At 62.0% G+C, this 15,407-nt stretch overlaps 1 protein-coding gene across 1 annotated transcript in view; it reads right to left on the reverse strand.

Annotated features, from left to right (window-relative positions):
* Positions 1-15,407, reverse strand: part of PEPD (peptidase D) — a 135,199-nt gene that overhangs the window by 3,395 nt on the left and 116,397 nt on the right. Inside the window, exons 12-13 of the mRNA XM_054464262.2 lie at positions 11,172-11,320; positions 963-1,147 (exon numbers count right to left, since the gene is read on the reverse strand). Of these exons, the coding sequence (XP_054320237.1) occupies positions 963-1,147; positions 11,172-11,320 (334 nt within the window). The remainder of the gene's footprint in view (positions 1-962; positions 1,148-11,171; positions 11,321-15,407) is intronic.

The following is a 15,407-nucleotide window of genomic DNA, read 5'->3' on the forward strand; positions in this document are numbered from 1 at the left end:
GAATAGACATTAGGAAATTAAAACTGATTTTGTTTCTCCAAATTTAACTGTTTACACTTGAGGAAAAAAATAATTGAATAATAATGCTTCTCTTAAGCAATTCCCCCCACTGCCCCCACCCTGCTAAAAAATCATTCTTAGTGCTTTCAAAACACCGTGCAGCCAAGAGGCTGGGCCTGGTCTTGGCTTAACTGGCTGGGGGGCCCCAGGGCGTGCACCATTGCACAATCAGCCCCCTGCATTGGGCAGCACGCCAAGGGCAGGGACGGGAGTGCCCCACCCGCCCAGCCGAGAGGCCATAGCCACCTGCCCTGTTGGGCCTCCCCAAGCCTCACGTACCCTCTGGGTGGTCCTCTGAGGGCTGGGGAGCCTTGTCTGGAGATGGCCCCCAGCCTCCCTTATCTGCCAAGGGTCCCCAGAATGCCTGGGGATGAGGAGGCTGCAGGGTCACAGGTGTGCGGCCCAGGGGCCTGGGAGGAGAGCGCGAACCAGCGGCAGAGCAGGGCTGCTCCAGGCTTGTGAGGGGCCAAGGGCGAGTCGCCAGTGGGTGGGGCCTCATCAACTCCCCAAGCCCCAGGTCTGAATGAAGCCAGAGGCGGCAGGACGTGAGGGGTGCCATGCAGCTCCATCACGAAGACCTGTCCTTGGCACCACTGTCCTGTGGGGCCCCATGCACCGTATCCTGACTGTGTGCCACCTTCTGGACAGATGACACCCGGGCCCAGCATGCAGACAGCACCGCCTCTATATCCAGTTCCGTGGAATGCTCACAGATGCACCCCTGCCTTGGCCAGGGCCCCGATTCTCCCCCTCATGCCCTCCGTGTACCACGGGGAGCCAGGGGGCCCATCCCTGCCATCCCAATACACTCCTGCTGCCTCCTAGAGTCCCACCCTGCCCTGACTGTCAGGCTCAGTGGCAGCTGATGGGCAGGCCACTCCGCCTGCCTCGTCCACACTGACCTCTGGGTAGCCTCCCACGTCGTGCACGTCAATGCCCAGGAAGTGGCCGAGCCCGTGAGGCATAAACACGGCCCCCAGGTGAGCCTGGACCATGGCGTCCACGCTGCCGCTCAGGATGCCCATGTGGGCCAGCTCCTCCAGGTGGATGCGGTCAGCCAGGCGGTGCATGTCAGGCCACCAGACACCTGTGGGCCAGAGGGAGCTGCTGTGAGCCACAGAGCCCAGCAGCCAACACCGCAGGGCCAGGGGCTGGGAGACGTGAAGCCCTCACACTGGCTGTGGTGGGAGGGCCTGAGGCGGGGGGTGAGGGGCAAGGGTACTACATCGGGGGCCTAGGGGGACAAGGACTAGGGTGGCCCCCGTGCTGGGCTTTCCCAGCAAAAGCTCTGGCCCTCGGGACCCTTCTTGTCCCTCCATTCTGCCCCTAGGGGCACGTTCCTGTCACCTGTGGCCAAGGGCCCAGCCTGGGTCTACTCTGTAGCCCATGGCGTGTCCACCCTGAACAGCCTGTGCTTCTGGGCCCAGGGAAACCCAGCCAAATCCCTGGGCACCAGGAGAAACGTACACGTCTTCCCAGTAGCAGACACCGGGAGACTCCGTGGGCCCTGGCCCTGAGGCTCAGGCCCAAACCCTGGCTCAGAGCTCCGATGGGGTTTTGCTGCTGTGGCGCAGCGGGGAAGCCCGAGGCTGAAAAGAGGGGTCCCTGCACATCCCAGAATGGGGACGAAACCCCTGGAGCTGCTGCAGGGAGCAAAGATTTCTGGGGAGAAGGTGCGGCTGGCACAGCCCCACGAGCTGGCTGGCAGGGGTCTGGGGCCCCGCCTGCCAACAGCAGCGGCACCGTCTCCAGGGGAGCCCAGATGTCCAGGTCCCGGCTTCAAATCCAACTCATCTCTGCCGCATGTTTGTGGGGCAAAGGCCACCAAAGACAGAACTTCCTAAGCACAGAGCTTTGGGGGCCACACAGGCTCTGTGGGGCTCTGGAGCATGGCCCCTAGGAAGGAAGCCCTTAGCTCCCCACGTAGAGCCTCAGCAGCCCAAGGATGCGCCCGTCCCTTCCCCGGGCTCTGTGGAATCCCAGCATCAGCCTCTCCTCATGGCAGCTTCCACTGCTGGACTTGGCCTGAGCACCAGACAAGGACCCAAGGCCGGTGAGGCCTCCTGCCCTGGCCCCATGGGGGCTGGGTTTGGGCAGGCCACGTGCTAGCAGAGGCCAGGGCCCCAGGACACTCTGGCCAGGCGTGTGGCGGGGGGCCCTTATCAATGTGCAGCTCACTGGCTGGAGAGGGTGCCCGACAAGTCCCTGCGGCACCTCCTGGAGAGGTCCAGCCCCACCAAGCGGAGTGACCTTGGCTCCTGAGGGCCTCCCTGCCAGGCTCTGCCTTGGTGCAGAGCCAGAGCCTGCTCTGCATGGTCCCGATCGCTGCTGTGGGAGGGGCCCGGGAGACCCTGAGCTGGCGAGGGCTGGGCCGTGAGACGCAGGGTTCTGAACCTCTGTGGCTGGCAGAGGGCAGACGATGGGCTCAGCCGGCAAACAAGGATGAGAGTCCACATTGGGACACAGGCCATCACCCCCGACACACTGGGCACAAGTCCTTCATGTTGGGACCCCTTTAGTGCCAGAGTTGGCCATTCCGGTGCTGGGGTCTCGGGCGGGCTGGGGGCACACGGCTTTGGGCAGGTAGTAGGGCTGTTGCCTGCCATTCAACACCCACGGCCGCAGCCTAAGGGTGGCAGGGGTGGAGATGCCCAGACCTGCCCCCACCCCCCACACAGAGCAGGGATCCTCCTTAGATCCCAGCTCCCCATCAGCCCAGCCTCCTAGGGGCTGAGGTGGGGGCGGCCGTCCTGGGGTCTGGGGTCTGGCATAGGGGAGAGCCCGGGCAGACCTGGGGCAACTCTGGCTGCAACTGCCCTGTGTCTGGGGCAGCCCTGGGCACACACACACCCCTGGCTGGCCCAGCCCGCACCCCTGGCTTTTCTGAGGGGCACGGCATCCCAGAAAAGGAGACCTGGATAACGAGCCCACTTGGCTGCTCCCCCGCCTCCGTGAGCCTTGGCTGCTGCCACTCAAACAGCCACAGTGCAGGCCCCGGGAGGCTGCTCTCAGAGCCTCTGTGTCACCCGGGGGCTGGAGACAGCACCCCAGACAGTGGCACTGGCCACCATTCCTGCATCACGCATGACCAGCCAGCCCCGGTTCCACACTTGACGTTGACTTGTTCCTGGGGGTGTGCGCCAAGCCTGCCCAACCTCTGCTGCTGCTCTTCTCTGAGACTCCAGCCCAGACAATCCCGGCCCACCTCGCCCATCCTCCCTGCCACCGCATCCTCCAGAGGCCAGACCACCCTAAGGCACACAGGCCTTTTTACCTCAGGCCCTTTGCTGTGGCCTGTGCCAGGCCTTGACCTGTGATGCCTCATCCAAGGGGTCTCTGCATAAAAGCTGTCCCCTCTCAGGGGAGACCTTCCTGCCTTGCTTTCTCAGTCCTGGTGATTTCTCCTTGCACCGGCCATCCAGCCTGCGGCCGTCCCCTGGACGGATCTGCTCGTTTGCTTCTCATGTCTCACTCCGAGGGTGGGGGTCTCCCAAGGACACCGCTGGGCCTGGCATAAAGTGAGTGCCCCTCAGGTCCCCCAACAGCCTGCAAAGTTGGCACGTGGGGCTGGGAGGCCTCCTGTGCGTGGCTCGTGCCCCAAGCCCAGCTCAACTGCTTCCTCTTGGACGCACCCTTCTCTGGTCACCAAAGGGGAGCCCCAGGAAGTACAGCCGGCTTTCCAACCAGGCTAACTTCAGCAGTGGGCTGCGTTCTTGGCCCAGCCTCTGCAGAGGGCGGGAATCAGGTATAAATCATGCTCTGCGGTGGCCCTTCCCGGGGGCAGGCCCGGCGCCGCCCGGACGTGCCGGCCCGGGGGTCCCCTCGGCGCCGCTGGTCTTCCTCGCCTGTGCACCCTCGGGGAAGGCCTTGCACACAGCTCTCTTGGCCGGGAGCAGGGAGTTTCTGCCTGTGTGTGGTTAGGGTTGTGACAGTGATTCAACCTCCAGCAACTTGGCCCCAGCGCCTGGCCCGGATGGTGGTTACGACACCCACCGCCTGGGCGGGGGCCCCTGGAGTGTGTGAGGGTCACTGTCCTTGCACTAGGCTGGCGGGGTGGGCACCAACTTGAGGGCTCCCTTGCTGGCCTGGGCCCACTCTCAGGCTCCTCCCCTCCGGCAGCCTGGAGACACCATGAAGCTCTCTCTCTAGTCCAGGCTGGAAGGCACCCCCGGCCCCTAGCCAGCCTATACCCAGATGCCACACTGGGAATCACACAGCAGAAGCTGGGCACCAGTTGCCCTGTGTGCCCCAACCCCCAGCAAGCACCAAACCTCATTCTGGCTTTCCCAAAGCACCCCTGCACCTGCCCCACCCCTCTCGGAGTCTGCCTGGCTCCCTCCTCCGCTGCACACCCCTTGGATGCCTGGGCCATCTCTTTAGAACGAACGGGGCAAACAGGGCCATTCCCGGCCCCGGACAAAGCCCAGGTTCTCAGCTTGGCCTGGTCTCCAGCCTCTCCCTCACCCACTCCTGGGTGGGGTGGCTGGACCAAGGCCACGGGTCCCAAGAACTGGCCCTCCCCACCTGCTGTTTCCTTAGCTGGGGCCACCTCCTCCAAGCCCGTTTTCCCAGATGTGCTCCCATTCCTCCTGTGGGCCTCTGTGCTGAGGCTCCTCCTCCAGGAAGCCCTCTCTGATTGCCCCTTCCTGTGCTTTGAGAGTTCACGGCACACACAACACAGCTGGGCCTGGTTATGACCTCTGGGCCTTGCAAGGGTGGTGCCCGTATTCTGCTCTGTGCCTGGCATGCAGCAGGTGCTTGGTAAATGCCTGGAACGAGAGGAGCCCCAGCCTCTCATGGCTCTCCTGCAGCCAGTGTTGTGCCCCATCGCCCGCTCCTCTGTGTACTCAGACCCTAGAACGGGCAGGGTGGCCTCTAGGTTAGTGTCCCATCATGCGCCTCATGAAATGGCAGGGCTCAGAGGAACGAGCCCTGCTGCTCCTGCCACCCAGGCCCCAGGTGTGGCCAGAGTAGCCCCTGGGTGGTCTTCTGGGTCCACTTGGTCTCCTCAGGCAGCACCCGCTCCTGCTGGGTCTAGGGCCCAGGCCAGCTCCTTGGAGCCTCAAAGCATCCATCACAGCCCCGAGGCCTCCTACCCGGAGTGTGACAGCCCCAGGGGGCTCCCAGGCCTGACCGAGCTACAAAGGCAGCGTCCTCAGAGCTGCCTCCAAAGAGCGCACTTCATCTGTGGAACATGGCCCTCGGGATGGATGGGAGTGAGCCAGGCTCTAGGGGTGCAGGACAGCAGGCTCCGGCCGGGGTCCCAGGGCAGGCCCTGAGGGCTGGCTGAGCTGGCATGGGGCTGAGGACTTCCAGCTCACCCCACCCTGCACGGGACGTGGGTAGAAGAACCCCGTCTGCTGCTAGAAATTCTGGGGACCCACTCACCCTGTGTGAGAGCAGGGTGCTGTGTTGGCCCAGGCTGCTCCTCGAGTCTCCTCCTCCACACCCTGGCAGAGTGCCCCGAGGAGTAAGAAGAGGCCAAGGAACTGACTCACCATTGTGGCCGGCAGGAGGGGTGGACATGGTGCCCACATTAAAGACAGTCCTCCCCGTCCTGGCACCTGCCACAGAGGTGGCTGGGGTGGCACGTGGCCGCCATGCCTGTCTGCCTGAGCCCTGCACTCCACGCCGTTTCGGAGGATGAGGACTGACCGGAAGTCTAGCTGCTGGGCCCCTGCCCCTGGCGCTGGCTGGGAGGGGAGCAAAGCTGGCAGAGGTGCCCCCTGACCACGGGGCCACAGGAGACACATGCCAGGTGGGCCGGGGCGGGTGCTACTGGGTCCCTCTCCCGGCCACCTGGTCATCCCGCACCTCAGTGCCCCTCTCTCGCCCCGTCAGGACTGTTTTGGAGGTGGGGACACTTCCTGCCACTTCTTTCCCCTCCTCTGACCTCACATTGGCAGCACCCCCGTCACTCACAAGTGGCCAGGACCCTGAGGGCAGGGACAGAGCCAGGAGTGGGGGACGAAACACAAAAGAGCTCACGAATCGGGGGCCACCGCTGCTGTTCCAGGTTGATAGGAGCTGGGCCCCCAGTGACAGGGGCACAGGAGGCTCCTGGGTGAGCACAGGAAAGAGGAAAGGCGGGGAGGCCACGAAGGGCGGGTGGGTGAGGAGGAGGGAGCTGGGTGGGGGCTGGGAGGCGAGGCTGCAGGAGGCTCTGGGGCTTGCAGGCGGGGGGCATGGGGCCCTCGGTGCTGGGGTCCTCTGGAGCTCCAGGGTGGCTGCAGGGACTGAGCCCACGGGACGGGGACAGCTGTGCTGCTTCTAGGGACAGCCTTCCTGCTGTGGCTGTGCCAGTGCAGACCCTGGCTCAGGGCCACCCTGCCGGGCTCGCCCATCCGTCCCAGCAGCACCTCCCCCCTGTTCCCCTCACCATGCACGCAGGGGTCTGCATGGGGTGGGCAGCCTGCCCCAACACAGGAGCCGCGCTGAGCTTGGATCCCACCCAACCTCCCGTGCATGGCACTCCCCGAGGTCCTGCAGCTCCTGGGCCTGCCCTGCCACCCGCCTGTGGACTCCCAGCTGCCAGGGTAGGGTCCCCGTCTGAGCGAGTGCAGCCTCCTTCCTCGCCGACTGTGAGTGACAGTGAGGAATGCTCCCCCAGCAGCCCTAGGATCAGGGGCCAAGGCCTGCATTCCTCAACCCCCCAGGGTCCTGATCATTCTTTCCTGCTTCTCCTTTGGGCTCAGCTGTGGGGGTTCCTGCTTTATTTACTCTCCCTGGAAGGTCACAGGATGCAGTCGGGCAGTCTCGGTGGGGTGTTTGTCTTGGCCCAGGAATTGAACCCACAAACCCAGGGCATTTCCGCTGGGACGAGGCAGGGGGCTGACCTGGCCACGGCCTCCTCGATGCTACGGGAGGCGACCTGCCCCATCCGGAGGGCAGCTCTGTGGGCCCAGGGCCTGCCCCACGGGCCGTCACTGTGTGTGATCCAGATGGAGTCCGACTCTGCCCTTGGGGGACACCAATGCCACACAGCTCAGTGTGGGTGGTGGGTGTTGGGGGGAGCTGCTGGGGGTCTGCTCCATTCCCTTACACAGGGATCCTCCAGACCCCAGGCTGGGTCTGGGCAGTGAAGCCCAGTGGTGGGTGGGAGCGGGGCTAGGGGAGGACCTGCCTCTCGTGGTCTGAGACGAGCCTAGCTGGATTTGGCCTGGTGGCCCCAGACACCCCTGCCAGGCCTGAGGCCTGTGCCTGCCCCAAGAGTCAGCATGAACCAGGCAGCATCACAGGACGGGAGACCCAGCTCAGGCCTTTCTCAGTGCCATGTGGGGCCTGGGGACTTGCCCCCAGGTCTGGCCACTTTCTGGACAGAATCGGGCTGCTGAGTTGGGCCAGTGAGCTGGCCAGGATGCCAGCTGTGGAGATGCCACCCAGGTCCTGCCCAGGCCACAGCAGGCTTTCCTGAAGGTGAGGCCAGCCAGGGCTGGGCCATCCCCCGTCTCAGCACAGGAGACTGAGGGGCAAGACAATGGCTTTCCCACCAAACACCCACTAGGTGTTTGGCCCCCTGTGCTGCGTCAGTCTGCCGCCCTGCTCCCCGTGGCCTGGTGCTGCCTCTGGCTCCCTGATGGGCTCGGCACTGCCTGCTGACCATGCTGAGCTCCTCAGCCTGATGCTTGGGTGTACAGGGTTGCTGGGCTTGGTGGGCCCCCGCCCCTCACAGGCCGCAGAGCTCTGCTTCGCTGCTGGAAGCCTCAGCCCCTTGCAGCCTGGGGTTCTGACTTCCTGGACATCTGGATTTCACAGCTGCCTGTGGATGTCTGACACTACCACTTGATGTGACGGTGACACAGTTCGCAATGACACAGCCCACCTTTGCACAGCTACAGAGTGGGAGGCCAGCCCCGTATGTGGAGGGTGTCTGAGAGACTCTGGCCCACCTGAGAGGCTGTGCCTGGTGGAGGGCTCTCCGTGGAGGGTACACGAGCTGGGCTCACGGATACCAGGTGATACACCGCAGGCCACGCTCACCTGCCAAATCCTCCTGCTGGATCTGAAACACTGATCATTCATTCGAGTGACTAGTGGTATTTAAAACTGAGCAAGAAATTCTCATCCCCAGAGTGAAGGAAGGAAGAATGGCGCCCCTCGGGTGACTGCTTCGTGGAGGCTGGATTGGATTTGACAGCTAACAGGTGATGCTTCCCATGGCTGAAGAGTCAGAAAGAATAAGAAGGGACGCAGCGAGCAAACTGTCCCGTCTCTTCCTGCACCTCCTTTACGGTTTTCACAGGCGCACGGGAATTCACGCTCTCACTCCCTCTTCCTTTTACCCACAAGGGCTCGCTGGCCATACCCTCTGGCGCTCTTCTGTCCTCACCCACCCATCTGCCTGGAGACACCTGTATATTCATACTCAGGGGTGGCAGCTCCTTTTTGTTTTTTGAGACAGGGTCTCACTCCATCACCCAGGCTGGAGTGCAGTGGTGCGATCTTAGCTCACTGCAACCTCCGCCTCCTAGGTTCAAGCGATTTGATTCTCGTGCCTCGGCCTCCCGAGTAGCTGGGATTACAGGCGTGAGCCATCACGCCCAACTAATTTGTGTAATTTTAGTAGAGACAGGGTTTCTCCATGTTGCCCATGCTGGTCTTCAACTCCTGACCTCAAGTGGTCTGCCCGCCTCCCAGGTGGTGGGATTAGAAGTGTGAGCCACAGAGCCCGTCCTGCTGCTGTTTAAGCAAAGCAATTCCGCACAAAATGCTGTTTTCCTCAGTAGCCGCTAAACCGGGTGAGTCCGATCAGCGCTGTCACCCCATCACGAGCTTACTGACTTTTGGATTTTCTGTCTTGTCTTCCTTTTGGGGCACATCTGGGGTCCCCCTGCTTGCACTCATGCGTTTGTCAAGCTCTGTTCCTGTTGGATGCGTGAGGGTGTGGGGCTGGGGCCTGGTACTGCCCCCAGCGTCCCTCCGCGGCTCCTCAGCCTCTGGTGGGGGCTCTGGAGGCTGGACTGGGCACCATCTGCAAAGGCCTGCCCACAGTCTGCCTCATCTGAAAGCGATGGTGGCTGAGGGACCCTCTGAAGCAGCACTTGGGCCAGCGATTGAGGCTGCAACTCATCCCAGCAACGGGCTGTGGGGCCATAGGGACTGTTTAGTCGATTGCCGAGCCATCGAGTTCTGAGGCCACATTCTGGAGGCTCCAGATCTTTCTTTCCTCATTTTTCCTTGAACACTAAGGGCACACTGGGCAGCTGCCAGCTCTCTCTGGGTCCTTAACAGAGGGCACTCCATGCCTAATCAGATGCCACCGTCCAGAGCTGGCCGGGCCCGCCCTGGAGTGGACTCTGCCTTGGGAGAGCAGGGGTCTATCCTTGGCCTGTTTGGGGCTTAAGTAAGGTACCTGGCCGGCAGGCGGCAGAGCTGGGGCTGGGCTCGGGGCACTCTGGGTCTGGGGCCTGCATCCTGGACTCTGAAGCCTTGCTCTACTGGGCTATCCCCTCTGCCTGCGGTGAGCCCACCTGGCTGCTGGAGGACGCCTGAGCTCCCCAACACAGGGGGCTGCCTTGGGCCTGCCTGTCTCTCTGGAGGTCTGTATAGCTGTGGGTGGGAGGCAGTGGGTGAGGGTGGGGGCAAGCTGGGGGGTTGGACTATGACCTGGGCTTGGCCAACACGAGGTGATCTCTGACCTCGACCCAGATGGAGGGACTCCAGGCTGCAGAAGGTGGCTGGAGCCTGTGCTGAGGGCGGGCCCTGGCCAGACCATCCAGCTGTGAGTGCAGGGCCATTGTCCTGTGCCGCTGCAGCCTTGGCCCCAGCCCAGACGTGATTTTCCACCTCTGTGAAGTTGTGGCAGCACCAAATGACCGAATTGGCTGGAGACTGCTCTGTTGCTTATCACCAAAGATGCAGAACCCGGGTGCCTTGGGGGGCCAGCTGTGCCTGGGCCAGTGTGGGCGGGGAAAGCCCCTCTGCACTGCAGGCTGAAGCCTGGCAGCTGCCGAACAGATCTCAGTCAGAGTCGTGGGAGCCATGTGTCTGTAGAGGGCCAGGCCTAGGGGGTGGCCGGCACATGGTGATCCCATAGGAACCTGCCCAGGCTCTGGTGAATTCAAGGATTACAGCAGGGGTGCTGTGTTGAAGCCCTGGAAGGCTTGAAGCAAGAACATGACAAGACCACATCCCTCAGTTCTCTCTTCTGGGCAAAGGTGACAAGCCAGGACCTCCCATCACTGCTGGGAAACGGTTTCTATTATTGCAGGGCAGAGAGCTGGGGTTTGATCCTGTGGGTGCTGGACTCCACCCCTGCCAGGGCTATGGAGGACCCAGGGGTCACTCGGCAGGAGCCTGGCTGAGCGGGATGGGAACAGCGGGAGGTGCCCAGGGGGAACTCCTGAAAGCTGGCCTTGTTGGGAGGATGCTGGCTCCCCTCCAGGGGACCTCCTCTGCCCGCCCTGCCACACATCAACGGCACACGGTGGGAGGTCAAGAGGTACCAGTGGGGCCTGTGCAGGCTGCCTGGGGTTGGGAGGGGTGAGGGCAGGACAGGTTGGCCTACGCTGGCCGCTGGGAGAGAGAAACACCAGGCCCATCCTGGCCTCAACATGGCCATCACGGTGGTGACTGTGATCCCTGCAGGGCACTGCCACAGGCCAGGCGGCCTTGCAGGTGCTTTACACAGCTTAACTCAGTCTCCATGAGTCGCTGCTTCCCCATTTACAGATGTGGAAACGGCCACCCAGAGGCGGGCTTTCCATCCAAGGTCACAGAGCGCTGAGCGGAACGTGAACCTGCTCTAACCCCATGCCAGTGTCCAGAGTGGGTTGAGCCCTCCCTGGAGTAGACACCGCTTAAGGACAAAGCAGGAGACAGGCTAGTGTGCTAGTGGCCGGTGGAGATGCGCAGGTGGAGGCCACCAGATCGGGGGGCCTTGGCCTGAGCCCCCCAATTCGTGGTTCTGTCTGTCCCTGCCTGGTGGTCAGCCTTGTTTCCTAGGAGTGACCCTGGAGACCTGATGCCACTAGAATCTCAGGGACTAAGCATCTGGAGTGTGGACAGATTCAAGTCACACAATGCAGGCCTGGTTCCTGCAGGCACCTGCCACACAGCAGTGCCCCCAATGCCACGTCAGATGCGCCTGCCCCCACCGCCCTGCTGCTCACCTGGCTTCATGGCACCCATGACGGCGCGGGAGCTCCGCAGCACTGCCTCGTAGACGGCCTTCTGGTCTGCAGTGAACTTGCCGTTGGCGGGAAAGGAGCAGGTGATGTCGGAAGCGAAGCAGTAATACTCACCGCCCATGTCGAACAGGCTGCGGAGAGAGAAGGGCAGGGCAAGTGGGTACTGGGGTGCCACCGCCCCTCTTACCCTTCCTTCTCCCCACCTGCCCTGGACTCGAGGGCAGCTGGCCTAGGTCCTGGATGCAGCTCCCCCTCACAATGAGACTGGTGTGGGGAACTGCCACCCGGTGTCTCCCATGGGTGCGTGGGCAGCAAAGAAACCTGAAGCCATCCTGGAAGACCTGTGTCTTCCAGGGAAAAGGGGCTCAGGGCTCAGCCCAGGCAGGGAAGGCTGAGGGGAGTGGGGCTGTCCTATGCAGATGACCCCTGCCCCTGTGGCCTGGCCTCCGAGAGCTCAGCCGTGGAGAACTGCCTGGAGAACTAAGGAGAGGCAGAGATGCCCCAGGACCCTGCCCACTGCCTGGCCTCCACCCGGCACCCCAACAGGCCCTCCCAGGTCTCCCTGCACCCAGCACACAGCACAGGCTGAGGCTGTGCTTGTGGGAAGCAGAGGAGGAGGGGGCTGGGCAGGGGCCCCGGATGGGATGCACGGCCTAGAATTCGGGGCCTGAATCACACCACCTGCTTCTTCCAGGACCCAGAGCATCTGGGCAGACACTCAGTCGGCGGCTAGGGCCTCTGGCTCTGCTGCAGCTCTGGGGCCCCCTAGCTGGAGGGGTGTGCCCGACACTACCCCTCTGCCCATGGGGATGGGACGGACATACTCTGCCAGGGTCCAAGGGGAGGGCAGGGAGGAAGTGCCAGACAGCCTCATGTCCAGCAAGGCTTTCCCAGGGCCTGCTGGCCATATGCCCCCAAAGCCAGGTGGGCCCCCTCACCCTGTCCACCTGCACCCTGGCACCCTCCGGCGGCAGGCGGAGACCAGCAGGACGCAGGCAGGGGCGTGAAGAATGGGGCAGAGGTGCCAGCTGTCCAGGACGGGAGGGGCCTGGGGGCCAGCAGAGAGGCAGGACGGCATGGGACAGATGGCGTGGGACAGACAGTGTGGGACAGATGACAGGAGGCCTGCTGAGGCAGGAGGACGATGGCTGGGGCTGCCCTCTGGATGCCCCGTGAGAGGGACCCTTGGCACAGCAGGGCCCGTAGGAGTAGGGCCTGTCCTTGCTGTGCAAAGAACCTCGGGGCCCTCTCTGGACAATGGCAGAGAAGCAGCCTCCCGCTCATCCTGTGGTGTGGAAGGGACAGGATACGGGAAGGGCTGCTGGATCCAAACCTGGCTCTCAGGACTCCCCAGAAGCAGCCCAGGTGGACAAGGCTGGGTCTGGCTGAGGGGGCGGAGGGGCACAGGTGGTGCCCCTTTCTATCCCGTCCCACCTAGGCACCTTGGGAGGCTGCAGGCAGCAGACACAGAGTGGAACCCTCGGGTCCACCAGCCCCTTCACAGGTCATGGCCAAGTCATGACACTGATGGTGATGACCCTGGCTGGGGGAGGCTGGTCCAGCCCTAGGACCGGAGCCCACCACGTCTGCAGGGTCCAGAACCAGAGCCAAGAGGGCTGAGGAAGTGCAACTGCCCCTCTTTGGCTCCACCCTGGGCTTCCCATGGGGTCCATCTGTAGCTGGGTGAGTCCTGACAAGTCTGAGGCCAGGGGCACAGCCGCGGCTTCCGTCACGAGGGCCTCTCACCCAAATCCCAGCTCTCACAGTAAACACAACCACTCCACAAACATTCCAGAAGATGCCTGTGCGCCTGCCTGTGGGGGGTCCTGTCCCATGGGAGGGAGCCAGGGGGTGGAGGACCCTGGCCCCATGTGGAGCAAGGAGCAGGGCCACGTGGCTGGACAGGCAGCGTCAGCCGTCCCATGGAGGCAGATTTCTAAAGGAAAAACTTGAATGCACGGCCAGGACGCTTTGCTGAAATCCAAAGTCCCCAGCCGGGCACTTTTTAATCTCCTGTCTTTTCTGATTGCAAAACACCATAAGCAGTGTCAACAGGGCAGAAAGGTCCAGATAACACCTCAGGTGACTCTCAGGGTGGGGGGAGGAGCCCTGCCTGCACGACAGGGAGCTTCGGCGTGGGTCAAAGTCACAGGATCTCTGGACGCAGTGGGCTGCCTGGGCCAACAACTGCCTGGAAGTTTACTCCTGCATACGGCCTAGGCTACCCCACGGCTGGCTGGGAGGGCGGGGCACATGGAAGCTCTAAACTGAAGGGAAACTGAGGCTCAGATCACGGGTCCAGGAAAGCCCTGAGTCAGGAGGGTAAAAAACTCGAAGCCCAGCAACGGGTTCTTCAGTCCTGGTGGCAGTGCTCAGCCTTCAGAGCCTCAGTTTTTCCATCTGTAAAATGGGACCCTCCCACTGCTGTAGCTCTGGGGAGTGGAGCCGTATGGACCACAGCCCAGTTTTGCCTGGGGACAGCTAAGCGTTTTCATTTACATTCCCCAGAGTCGACCAAGAAAAATGGTTTGTGGTTTGTTGGTTTTAGAACATGCAAGAATAGCCTGGGCAGAGAGGACAGGGCCAGGAGTATGGCACACGGATTCCTAGGAGGCGCCAAATCAGAAGGTGACCTGCAACAGCAGCCAGGGCAGAAAGTCCTACCGGACTGTGCTGATACAAAAGAAAAAGCAGAAACTGAACTATCGTTTAAAAACAACAACAACAACAACCAGGAAGCCCACAAGAATACCCCGAACGATGAAATCATCTAGGAGTGTAAAAACAAGACTGTTCTCCAGTGCAGACCAGACTCGGATCCCAGTTCCCCAAACTCCCGCCAGCAAAGCAGAAAGACCACGGGATGGTGGGTGCCTGGATATCATCCGCCAGCCTGACTTTATCTTCCAGTTTGTAGAAGACTGTAACTGCATTTCTTGTTTGAAAATGATCCGCTTTCTGGAGAGGGAAGTATACACCCAGCCAGCCAGCTCCATCCCGCCCAGCAAGGCTTGGGTACGGAGCTGAAGTCTATTTTCGTGCTCCTCTCAGTTCCCTATCTTTTTCTGCCTGAAAAAAAAAAAATCCCCCTAGAGTTTCTACACACATAAGTTATTCAGATGCAAGCTTTTCTGGAATCCAGGGACGAAAGCCAGGGCTTTGATAAATCATCTCCCTCCCGCTCCTCTGCATCTACTTCATCCATCCTCTGAATGCAAACCGACAACGGAGAATTCGGTCATACGTTGGCTCAATCGAGAACAGGAACGCAGGATCCCTCCTTCCTGGCTGTCTGGGGACCCTACCATCTTTGGCTGAGTGAGTCTGTGATAATACAAGACATCTGGGAGACAGGACGCATCTCCAAGCAACGTGCTGGCATCTCACTCCCCACATGTGTTCTGAGGGCTCTGTTTCTGGCTCCTTCTGGGTAGCTTTGGGCCCGGGCTACCTGCCACCATTGGCCCACCCAGACCCTCCCTGGGCCCCACGGCAGGGACCCGCCAGCCCAGAGGCAGAAGGCCTCCAAGATGGGTCGGCCAGTGACAGAAGGCTTGGGAAGAGTTTTCTGGGGGAAATGCTGCAATGTTTATATGAGAGCCACTTTGGACTTGGTTTGCAGTTTCATTTGAATCTCCTGAGTAGTGGCATGGCTCTTAGCTGTTCAATCCAACAGTTTACACGCACTCGTATTCGGGGCTGCAGGAGCACTGCAGACTCCGATGTGCAGCTGCCCTGGTCGGTGTCCCAGGCCAGGCTGGGGGATTGCTGAGCAGCAGGAAGCCCTTGCTTCTCCTCAGTGTGAGACAGAAAGGGAGGCGTACGGGTCACTCTTCCCTTCGTCTGCCGCAGTGGGCGGCCCCTGCAGACACGGTGGCGAGCTGCGGTCTCCAGGGTGCATGCGCCGGCTGCCTGCTCCCAGCCAGGCCTTCCGTGGAGTGCCAAGCTCCAAGCATGGCCAGCAGGGGCAAAAGCCACCACTCGGAGTCCTTGAGGCTCCCTGTGCCATGGCCTAACCCAAAGGGGACCTCTCTCCAGTGCCTTCCTGGGCATCTCTGCTCCCTTCCCGTGTGATGGCCACTCCTCCAGGGCCTCGGCAGACAGGAAAGCTGCCCATGCCGCCAGCCCACGACAGCAGCAGCTTCTGGTCCCCAGAGCCAGCAATCCCTGGTGCACACGGTGGGTGACGGGAGCAGCTGCATGCTGTGGGCCTCCTGG

The sequence above is a fragment of the Pongo pygmaeus genome, chromosome 20, assembly GCF_028885625.2.
Source record: "Pongo pygmaeus isolate AG05252 chromosome 20, NHGRI_mPonPyg2-v2.0_pri, whole genome shotgun sequence".
Taxonomy (NCBI): domain Eukaryota; kingdom Metazoa; phylum Chordata; class Mammalia; order Primates; family Hominidae; genus Pongo; species Pongo pygmaeus.